We start from the raw sequence: 11,888 nt of genomic DNA on the forward strand, positions 1-11,888 counted from the left end.
GGCCTGAATCTTAGAGTTAGAAGCTCTAAATTAGGTGTAGAATTGTTCTGCATTTTTGTAATGGAGATTAGAGCTGGCAAGAGAACTTGTGAGAACCACCTGTATCCCCTTGCAATTGTTATTCCCTGTGCAATTCTTTCAAAACACAGCTCATAGTTTATCTGGCTCTCTCAAAGACACGACCTCCTTCCAAAATTTCACAGCCTTCCAGAATGATTTTCTCTGGCATGCTTCAGTCTTCCCATATTTCACACAAAATTTTTCTTTGGAAAGAAAATATTTTCTTCCAAAGTTACTTTTCAGCTCAGTTCTGTTGATTTCACTGGAGATGGAATTAAGCCCCTTTAATTGGGCCCTGAAGTCAGCTGGCCATAAGTTAAACCTGGCACTTGCTTCAAGCTGGTCCTACAGTTATTTTTTTTTCTTTGTTCCACCAATGGCCAACACTCAAGCTACAACATTCATGGAATTACACATGCACTCATAAAATCACTCAAAGCCTATTTATACCAGCTTGGAATGTGTCTGTGGGTTGTGTTTAACATTTATATGTAATTGCTCTTGGGCTTCAGCTGGGCTTATATTCATTATTATATTCATTAATGTTATACATTAACAGATAATAGTTGGTGTGCAGCAGTCAGCTCTTCCTCACCATGCATCAGAAGTTCATGTCTGGCAGATAAACTGTAGTATTTTAAACTACAGGGGGTCAGAAGAGATTGTTCTTCCCCACTAGAAATGTCACTGCCAAAACCTATCTATCTGAGCTTCCAGATCCAAAGGGTATTTTGGGATGATGTGAAATGTGCTGTATTTTAAAATCACCGTCGTCTTAAACCTTTATTGAAATTACAAAGGAAATGAGATATGTAGGAGAGCAAGGAGAAAATAAGATGGCTGAGAAAGGCAGCCCTGGACTGTGTAGTCTTCCCTTGATACTTAGTGTACAGAAATAGCCTTACCTGTACTCTTCACTTGTGTCTTTTAATGCAGATTTGGAAGTCCTAAGCTAGTTCAGTATCAGAGACTGAAATTGTCATTGTGTTCACCTTGGCAATGAGTTTGAGTATGGTCTTGCATACAGTGCATAAATTACACTTACAGGGAAGAAAAATTACCTAGGTTTAATTAGTTCCAAAGCATCATAAAAAGATACACAGTGCAGACTGTGCAGTTCACAAGGATAATGTCTTCCTTGTCAGACATATTTGCTTTAAAGGCAGATATAAAATAATACTTAAGATATATGAGAGAATAATCAGCAAATATTTCTTGATACCTAGCTAAGCCTTTGTACTTCTAGTCCCTAGAGATAAAGACTCTTCCTAAATACATTTGTGTATTAGAGAAAGACTTCCAGGACTACAGCATGTACTGATAAGGAAATGAGTGCATGGGGAGGTTTATAGTCTCAGAGTTTGTATTAAGAGACTTTTATTCTACTGTAAAGAAGATGTGAAGTTTGCTGTTGTTTCAGCAGGGCACCTGTAAAAGGACTACAAAGAGAATAGGCCTTAATGAACTAAAAAAAAAAAAGCCAAACCTCTCTTTACTGAGTATGCTATTACTGAGACACTTGTAGTGCTAAGGGCCCAAAAAAAAGATGGTTCACATCCTGTTATGTGCTGCGAAAATCTGTCTAAATTATCCATATAAAAGCTGGAGGGAGATTGCAAGTAAAGTAGTATCATGTATAGAATAATTTGCTGCCAGAGTCCAAAATGAATCTCAAACTATATAATGCAAGACTCCAGATTCACAGGGGAAGAGAAAATTTTCCTGTTTGGAGTTCAGAGTCTTAAACCTAATTTCAGTGGCACTTCAGCCAAGGGCTGGATTTCTGCTCTTTCCTATTTTCTTTTCCTATCCCAAGTACTTGTGTGCCTAACTGGATCATCCTTTGTGCATTACAGCTTCAGGAGGCCCTGCTGATTCACAATCCTTCTCACTCTCTGCTCCTAAAAGAAAGGCTGACCTCCTTTATTTGCATTTAGACTCCACAGAAAATCCCTCTGACCAGTATGTACATGGCTTCTAATCCTAAAGTTCAAAGCTAGAGTAGGCTATTTTTTCAATTTTGCATATTAGAACTTACCAAGTGTTCCAGGTATGTTCTGTAGTAAGCTGGAAGTCCTCAGAACTGTGTTGTCCCTGGCACAAAGTTGAAGACATTTTGTCTCACCAGTGCTTGAGACCTTTACAACTGCAACACACAAATTAGGTGAGATGTTCTTATTTAATTCCCAAGGACAAATGACACTGCAGCCTGTTGAGAAATCCCTTAACAACATCCCTAAATGACAATGGCCATTTACACATCCCTAAATGGCAAATGGCAATGACCTGGACAGCCATGGCCCTAAAGACAAACAGGGTACCTGAGAGGGTCACCCAGACCACCCTGTGAGGTGCTTACTGTGTCTGGCTTCTCAGGCTTTAGAGGGAGATGGAGGAATCACTGTCCCTGTGTACAAACACTCATCTCTGAGCATCCCTCTAGATTCTTGCTGCCTCAGTTATCTACTCCAGAAAGGAGGGAAGTGCTTTGTTCAGCGAGGTGAGGAGTTACAGCAGCATGTGCACATCACAGCTGTTGGGATTGCACCACAGCACTGAGTGCTCCAACATGCTCTATGAGCCTTGGGGTGCTTTAGTAGCTCTGCCTCCTGGGCCAGTAGTGACTTCCCTGTCAGCTCAAACACTTCTCTCACTGCAGCCTTTTCTCCTTTTCTTTACAGATAGGAAACTCAGAGGAATCATTGTCAGCATAGCTGACAAATTAGAACAACGATATTGGTTGTAAATACTATTGTACACCTACACCTTTGTAATCAGCTTCCATTGAGAGGAAAACTGTAGCAAACTCACGTTTGAGTCTGAACAGCAGGTTGATGGTATATTCTGTTATCACAGCTCAGCCTGACACAGCCTCAGCTTGTTCTCTGCGGCAACAGTAATAAGAAAATTTACAGTGGCCAGAAACTTTTATGAAAATTAAAATTACATTGCCAAATGTACTGGCCTGAGAATACTGCAACTGAAATTTTTTATTTAAGAAAGGCACCATCTACTTTGCATGTAATTATACATATATGGTGCATGCTGAACACAAACAAGAGGTAACAGGTACATGATACATTGCAGAGCTTGGGCTATAAGAGTGTACTTGTGCTCAGGACTACTGTGCTGCTGTAATAACTTGTCTGTGAAAAACTTCTGTTGGCTGCCAGTTTTACAGACAAGAATGTTCTCCTTTTCCTACAAAAACACAATATTTTCTGCTTCTTCAAAACAAAAAGACCTGCATTTGCATAAGAGAGTGAATTATACATAATACATTTAGTCTTAGGCCAGTGATGGATTTACCTTTAATCATATAATGGCTGACTGACTGTGAGAGATTAGATAAAGATTCTGTATTTGTAAAGGGAAGATCCTATCTCAAGCTGAAAAAGGCTTGAGGTGCTGAAATGTAGTTTCAGTTTATTTTAAACAGAAAGCAGTTGTATATAACACTCATAAAGCTTTCATGGCTCACTTCACTTTACTTTGTATAGCTGGCCTTGCAGGGAACTAGGGAGAAATGTGGGGAAGGGTTCACACAATGTCTTTTAGGCACCTAGTTGGCAGGTCCTGACAGTTATGCAACTTCCTGAAAACTTCTGATTTTCATCTAATTCAGCTGTTTAAATTAGCTGGTGTGAACAAATTACCTGGTGAGAGCAAATGAGAATGTGTGACAGAAAACAAAATAATTTCTGAAACATTTGTCAAAGCTATTTCTGAACAGATTGTGTATGTAGAATAGATGCCAGAAAAGTCTAGCAAAAAGAATTATTGTTTTTTATCTGGGCAGAGCTAAGAAAATAGCTACTAACCTTACTTGTTCTGTAGAAGATATATCTCCCAAATTCATCCTAACGATAATAGAAATAATACCTATCCTCCTGCAGTTTCATGAGTCTCTAGGATGTAGTAGCTCCACCTCCAGATCTGTCTAGACTGTCTGAACAGGCAGGTCAAGAAATAACCAAATGAGACTGTTACACTAAGAATTACAAAATCTGTAAGCCTCAGTTGAGTCTGTGTTGTAACATGTTTGGGACAATATTTTACATTCGCTTCTGTTTTCAGTGCTCAGTCTGGGAACCAGAACTTGTTCAAATCCCAGAGAGAATACCTAAAATCTCAGCCTGAAAGTTCAGTCTGACTCAAATTCCAGTAATAATTAGTTTCTGCTGTAGGGAAGTTAATTTGGGGAAAGTTTGGTTTGAAGGGCAGTTTCAGTTTGAAGGGCACAGAGTTGATTTGCAAATACTCTGCAGAGCTGCAAGGAATGGGGGTAAGAAATAGCACACAACCTTGTGTACACACTTACAGCATCAAAACAGAGCACTCTCAGCCTGTGAGTTTGTTGAGGCTTCATCCAATAAGAAATCTTTGTGATGCAATCACAGCTCTTGCATTTAATTAGGAAAATATACTTACTGTTATTTAATAAAACTATCTGCAGAAAAGTCAGTCATTCCCTGGAAACTGATTTCAGTGGACCTAAAATTTTACTACAGATGTTTGGACAGTATCCTCTCTAAGAGTGGTGACCAGATTTGCCATTCTTTTACATGGTTTGGAGCAAAGAATAACTGTAATTAAGAGTAACTGAGATTAAAATGACAACAGAAAGGTGATCCTACTTTGCCTTGCTAAAATTATGAAGAACAGAATGAAATAAACTGGGCAAATGGGGCTTATTTGCTTAATTCTATTTGGCTGATGTTCCATCTTCACAATGTATCTGCTCCTCTCATAGCTGAAGACTGTAGAGAAATTGTTTTGCTATCATCTGATTTGCACAATCATCTATCATTCTTGTCTTCATTAGCTATATCCAAAGCATGTCACTGAGCTGCAGACAGAGGGGAAATACTTCTGGCATGTGGGTAACTCAGCTGCCTGTCAGTCATGAGTTTATATTCTGACTCTTGGGCCTTTGCTGCTTTGCCCTATTTGAGCAGTGGTTTGTGCTGTTCTTTACAGTGGTTCAGTGCTTCTCTTTACACTTCCTGGTGGCCTGTGTTTCTATCATTCCATGGTGACACAAGGAGCAAATTGGACTAGGGTATTGTAAATTTGGCTGCTGTACTGGGAAACAGCTGTGGATGAAAATGACAGATAGACCGACAGGATCTGAGTTATGTAGCAGTATGACAAGTCAGAGGCAATGAAAAGTCTTGAATGGCACTTTGTGGCAATTTGGAAAAACTTCCTGGAAACTTATGGCATGGACAGTTGTTAGATTACACTTTGCACAGAAGGTCATGTAGAACCCAAATTAAGTCCCTGTTACACTGCCTTTGTCTCAAATCAGTGGAATCAATGAAGAAATGCATTGCTCACACAGCTGTTGGCACAGTGAATGGAGGGTGGCAGAAGAGTCAGGGCCCGAATGCCAGCCCAGCACAACAGAAAGGGCTGACCCTGGATCTGAGGAGAAGGTTCAGGAGGTGGATGTGCTGTTCCACAGAGGATTCAGTACGAGCGGGGTGAAGAGTATTGATGGCTAGATACGGGCAGCGTGTTGCCCTAGGGGACACTTTTTTTCTTGTCTGTTGAAAATAGCATCAGTGCTGACTGCAGCTGAAGCCTCACTTCTTGTAAATGACTTCAATCATAACAGAATTAGTGTGACCACAGCCTCGGCGTTCAACAAGCTCCTCCTCCTGAGCACTCAGTAGCTCTCCACGGCTTAAATAACAGCTTTCTGAACTTCCACAGGTCTATTAATTGGCTCTGCTCGTTAGCAAGTTTTACAGATGTTGCATTGTATGTAATTTAACCTACTCGGGAAGTAAATGTGTTTCAGACTAAAGGGTGAGGAGGCCTCAGTCCTGTGGAGTCCTAGGAGCAGGGCTGGGTTCAGCAGGGCCCTGCTCAGAGCTGCTCTGGGGGACACAGGCTCCTGCAAATGGCTTTATTTTACAGCTGTCCCTTCCCCACCAACTGTAAATATTGCAGCCTCTTCAAAAGTATGGCTTTGCTGTGTTCCTGAGCATGGCTCAAATTCTCCCACACTCCTTTAACAGATTTGCTTCACTTTTCAGCCACAGTCAAAAAATGGTCAAAGGAAAGAGCTGCGTGAGGGGAAGGGACTGGAATCACCGCTCTTCATGTACTATTTTAGTAGTAGGGAGTAAAATCTCTTGCGTGTTTCTATTGCTTTAGCTGCAGAGTACTGCAAATTCCATATTTGACCTTGCTGGTGCTTTAGTAAAACTGAGGATGAGAGATTTGACAGCTGAAATTACTACAGAAGTCTTCAGGAGATTCCTGCTGTGCCCTTTAGATGTGACACTACCCTTAAACCAGTGTACACAGGTAAACAGACATTTTAGAGAGGCCTTCATTCGCTCTTAGAGAGAGAAAGTCAGAGTGATATTGTGAACACACATCCTGTGGTTAGGATTTCCTTATTGCATTGGAGCAACCCACATATACCTACTAGGAGGATGTACCTGGCCACTACATTGTATGCTGGGGAGAGAAAGAGAGAAGGAAAAGAAGGGGAAGAAAAATTAAGGCATATAAAGATGATATAATTCAAAAATACAAGTCAGCTTTGTCCCCTCTTAAGATACATTTTATACAATTCTGACCTTCTTTCCTTATTTCTAGTTTTGGTTATACTTTTTTTTTCTGAGCTATCCCATATTTGCATTTCATAATAAAGACAAAATGAAGACACTTAGGCACCTCATGTGGGAGGATATGGCTTATTTCTGCTAAACTTACTCTAAAGCAATAGAAGAGAGAAAGAAAACAGGTTTGTTTCTGTCAGGAAGAAAAAGAAATTGACTCAATCCTTATGCTTTTCATTCCACACCTCTCAGTGGGAAGCCCCGTATTCTATATCTAGGTCTAGTTTTGGTTGGTTTTCTCAGAGGTGGCAGAGAACCTTCAACATTGTGCTTGTTCTACCAGTAATGCTGTCATGTGGGCACTCTTCTGTATAGCAGGGCAAGAGCCATGAGTTTGGAGCCTGAAGGGTTAAAAGATACTAGTGTGGAGCTGGGAAAATGAGTATGGGAAAGGGATAACAATCTCTGCTACCAGCAAACCAGTCTGGCAGCCTTCACTCTACAAAGACTTTTTTTCCGATTTAACAATGCCATTCACATTCAGGCAGTAACTTTGCTCCAGTCTCCTATCTGCTGCATAGCACAACATTCACTACTTCCCAAATTTATATCCTTGCAGCTGCTGTGGGAAAATGCATCATTTGACAACTAATTCCAGCTTTAAAATTAAGCAGAAATGCTTAATTTTTTGGGGAAGCAACACACCAGGAACTCACATGAGTTCCTGTGTGTTCTTCTTCCCTTTTTTCATAATGTCCAGTCCACCGAGTGATCCTTAGTCATGTCTGAGGAGAAAACCTATTCATTCCAAAGAAATGTCAATTAAGTAAGACCTGATTTGGTAAATATGAAACAAATTATTCAGTAAGGATCACTACAGAACACACACACTCAGTGTCTCCTAAAAGTGGCTTTATCTTTAAAAGGAATGTGAATTACAGTAGGGGGAAGAGACCTTTTATCTCCCAAACTCTGAAGATGACTTCATTTACTGCTTGCAGTTCCTGTAAGCACTGTCGATCTGGGCTGATAGAGCACATTTCTGCGAAAGACTCTGTGCTTTCTTTGAAGTGATTTGGTTCAGCTGGTTTTCTAAGTCAGCTTTCATGGATTTCAGGAAATGCTTGGGGGAGAGGGGAATCACTTTCTCATAATGCAGGTGACACTTAGCCAAATCAGGCATCTCAAGTCATTCACATCTGCAGTTTCTGGGGGCAGTGTTTTTGTGTTTCATGAGCAGATGGAAACAGAACAGTCTAATGTAGTTAAACTTCCTCTGAATGCTGTTTAGCCACTAGAGATTACAGCTGCAAATGTAGAGGCTTATGCTCTCTGGATCCTGTCATGGAGCTAAGTCATAGGCTCTTTTAACATGTCAAATCTCTGCTCTGTAGATCAGGAGGAATTTAAGATGAGAAACATCTTTTTTAAGTCTTAAGGATGTCTGCACCTTTGCTGTTTATTTGTGTATGCAAATTTTCAAAGGGAACTAAACTATCCTTTCCCCAATGCACCACAATGATACAGCATTCAGACTTTTAAAGTGTGTGAAGAGCATTTCTGGACAGTTTTGTATTTCCCCACCAAGGTTCATGAGGTTTGGTCATGTCAGACAGCAACCTCTTCTAGCTTAGGGCTTTGCACCTTTTACAGAAATAAGACAAACCAATGTCGGTGCAGTTTGCTCAGCCAAGGGTTTGATTTACTCTGTCAAAAACTGTGCATCACTGCAGTCCTAACACATTGTCCCCGCTCTCATGGATTTAGAAGAGAGATGCATTCCTGGGCAGATTCACCCTGAGTATATTTTCTACTTGCTTGCCCTTTTTTGTTATAGGCTTTTGGAGGCAGGAATCCTCTGCCTGCTGGACTAGCACTTAGACAGACTAATTTGGTAGGGCAAAGAAGCAGGACCACATGGAGACCTGTCTGCGCTTACACACTCAGTTAAGCAGTTAGTCTGCCAGCAGGATAGGTGCCAGAGCCTTTAAAAATAAAAACAGAGATGCTATTTTTTTAAAAACTGTGACAATAAAGTTTATTATGTTAATATAATTAAAAATATTATAAAATAGTAAAATATTCTGCTTGGCAGAAAAATTATGCCAGGGTTTTAAAACCCCAGGTCTGTGCAAACAGTTTTTGTAAACATAAGAAGTCAAGTGTTCAGGTTCTATCTCAAAATACAGTAAATTGCTACAAAAATAAGTTTGCTCACTGTCAAACATATTTAAAAACCCAGGAAGCTGGATTTCGTTACACATATCTAATGTGTCCCTATACAGTTAATGCTGCACTTATATCTGAAATGGGAAGGATTTCAGATAGTCCTTTAAAACAGGATTGAGTGGGATCTGATTTAAGTTCTCTCTTCCAAAAGTCTTCACGATGCTTTTCCGGCAGAGCTCCTGCAGTGGTTGCACCCGGACCTTGCGAAGCGGGGTAACCAGTACCTTCCTCGGGGAGCTTAGGTAATGTTCCAGCAGTTTAAAAAGACAGTCAAAAGTCTCTTTGCTGCCATCCAGGCTGAAACGCCCGGTCTGAAAGTTAATCCGGATACTGGTGGGCCCAGTCGCAGTCTTAACACTGATGGCAAAGAAGCAATTCTTTTGTGTGCTGTCCCTGATGAGGAAGGTGCCCTCGGGCTCAGACTTAAGCTTCTCGTGGGCAGCACTGACAGTCAGAGGCCCCCAATAGAAGCCACAGGCATCCAGCAGGCTGCTGGCTCGAGTGATGCTACTGAAATCCGCTTGGGAGCGAAAGGTTCGGAAGTGTGTGTTGCCCTGTGCCTGCACAGTGCCGGGCCGGCCGGGGCCCTGGAAGCCTCGTGCCTGCGAGCGATCCCGTGCCGGAGGGTCAAGAAGCCGTCTAGGGTCTGCTCCAAGTGCGTTATCTGCTGACACCTTGCTGTGCGCTACCATCCTACAGCCGAGAGCAGCGGATGCGGTCTTCCATAGCGTCAGCGGCTACGGCAGGGCGGCCTTCCAGCAGCTACTCTGAAATGCCAAGAGAGACACCAGGTGAGACCGATCCCCAGGGACAGGCGGCTGCAATAGCTGAATGACCAAATCTTCCATTGATACACCTCCCACCCATTAGAAAATAATGAAATATTCATTTTCAATTTACACCAGGCAAACAACTCTCTTCTGGACAAGATTAGCAGCCTATCACTAGGCAACTCCAAAGCTCCAGAAATATTTAATAAGGATCATTAACAGCTACAGAAGTTAATACATTTTCCCTGCTATAAGCCCTTTCAGGGCCTAGCAATTCAAATGACTTCTCAGTGAAAAGTCATCTCATGGACACCCTCTCCCATTCTCAAGTTTTTAAAGAACTATTCAACAAGATTTTACAACTGAATTACCAATTTTTCTGCCTTCCCAACTACAATGTCAGAACTCAGCACACAATGTCGTTATTTGGTGCATGCATTGTGTGCAAAAGAGAAAGTGGATGAAGGCCGTGTTCCCAGGTAACTGGGGAAGAGAGTCAGGTGACGTGCCATTGTATAGCTGAAACGTAACTTGGAGGGGCAGCCTGTAACACGGGTAGATTTACAAGGTAATCCTAAAACTTCTTTCCTCTCTCCTGTTAACCTGAAGCTCAGCCATAAAAGGCAATTTCCATTCCCCCAAGTTTCCCTTGGGACAGCAATGCTACAACCTACTAGCTTATACAGATCAACCTCTGAACCCTTAAAGCATTACTCCGCAGTCTCTCTCTCTTTTTTGTATCACATGCACTTTAAGTGGCCCAATCTAAATTGCTTCCTATTGATATATCTTTCAACATGAAGGACTAAATTCATCCCTCGTGTTACTTCAAAGGAATTAGCAGTGCTGCACCAGGAATGAGTTTGGCCTGAAATGTCTGCCTCTGACAGTGTGGTTCAATATATCTCCGCTGGCTGCCTTGACCTTACTGGCAAGCATAGATTTTAGGATTTATCCCTATAGTCAGATATAGATCTGTAGCAGCAGCTTGTTGAGAAACCTTGAAGGATTCTCAGAAATGAATCCCTCAGCCGTCTCATAGTTCAGGGTAACATGCTAATGAGTCTTTCAAAGAAAGCATGCCGCTGGATTCCTGTCTGTGCTAGTTTAACAACTTGATGTTTGGTCTCATTTAGGTCACATTACCACCTCAAGCACCTACGAGGGTTATAAACTCCTTAAGCTGGCAAGTAACAGGCTGAAAGTAGCATTGGGCTTGCTTTGCACAGCAGAAGGAAACCGATGCCAGTTTTTCCAATTACTGGGCCAGGATTATCGCTCAGTATTTAAAGTTAAAAATTCAGTTTCAGGACACCCTGGGGAGAAATGAGTACTAAGCCCAAGATCTAAAAATCAAAGGGCTCCGTAGCAGAAGCCGTAGGGAGCCAAGCGAGAGTTTGCAGTGCCTTTCCAAAGCGCACAGAGCAAACAGGGGACACGCCAGTCTTGGGAGCCCGAAAACCAGGGCAGGGATCTGGGACAAGGGTGCCACGACTGCGGCGGAGCGGAGCCTTCTGCGGGGTCCGGCTGGTCCCGTGCGGGCACTGTGGGCTCGGGGCTGCCCCGGCTCCCACCGCCGGCGCGGAGCTTGCGAACCCCGCTGCGCGTTCCCTTTAGCGCTTGTCCCACTGTTTCACACCAGTCACGACAGGTCTGTCTGGGCACGGGCACTAAAGCCAAAAAGGGAGGGGAAAAATGTATTTTAAAAAAATAATAAATTAAAGGGCAAAGACTCCAGAAGTCACCACGCTCTTTCACATCTGGCAGGGCTCCTCCGAAATCTGAGCTCATCTGGCTGCGGCGCCCGAGCCCTCGGTGCACGTCAAGGTTGGCGCGGACCCCCCGGGGCACAGACCCTCCCTTACCTCGGGGTGCCGCGGGTGGGGGCTGTCCCCGGAGCGCAACACACGCTGCCAGTCCCAGTCCTGCTGCTAGTCCTGGTCCTGGCCCCGGCGGCCGGCCGAGCATCCTCCGGCGGGTGCCCTGCCTGGCGCCGCGGCGAGCCGGGGCTGCCGCGGGGCGGGCGGGCGAGCGGCACCTCCAGCGCTCTCTGTCCGCGCATCGCCCCGGCTTTTATTTAACGCGGCCGAGCTCAGCTTGGCTCCTCCCCTTCTCGGAAAACATGTGGCTACGTTCACTTTCGCTTTACCAGCGGCATGGTGGCCCTGAGCCAGCCGTAGCTCTGGCTCCAGAGAACGCCCCGCGGGCTCCCCGCCCCGCCGCTGGGGATGCTCTTCAACCTCTCTTCTTC

The 11,888-nt window shown here is 43.3% G+C and overlaps 1 protein-coding gene across 1 annotated transcript; it reads right to left on the minus strand.

Annotated features, from left to right (window-relative positions):
• Positions 1-8,679: 8,679 nt before the first annotated feature.
• Positions 8,680-11,668, minus strand: SOCS1 (suppressor of cytokine signaling 1). The gene is made up of 2 exons (XM_005522887.3): positions 11,503-11,668; positions 8,680-9,634 (listed from the first exon to the last, which is right to left on the minus strand). Exon 2 carries the CDS (start codon positions 9,557-9,559, stop codon positions 8,936-8,938), a length of 624 nt encoding a protein of 207 aa, XP_005522944.1. The 5' UTR covers positions 9,560-9,634; positions 11,503-11,668; the 3' UTR covers positions 8,680-8,935.
• Positions 11,669-11,888: the final 220 nt, after the last annotated feature.

Source organism: Pseudopodoces humilis, chromosome 18 (genome assembly GCF_049639895.1).
Source record: "Pseudopodoces humilis isolate 2021_Gansu_Grassland_sample_001 chromosome 18, ASM4963989v1, whole genome shotgun sequence".
Taxonomy (NCBI): domain Eukaryota; kingdom Metazoa; phylum Chordata; class Aves; order Passeriformes; family Paridae; genus Pseudopodoces; species Pseudopodoces humilis.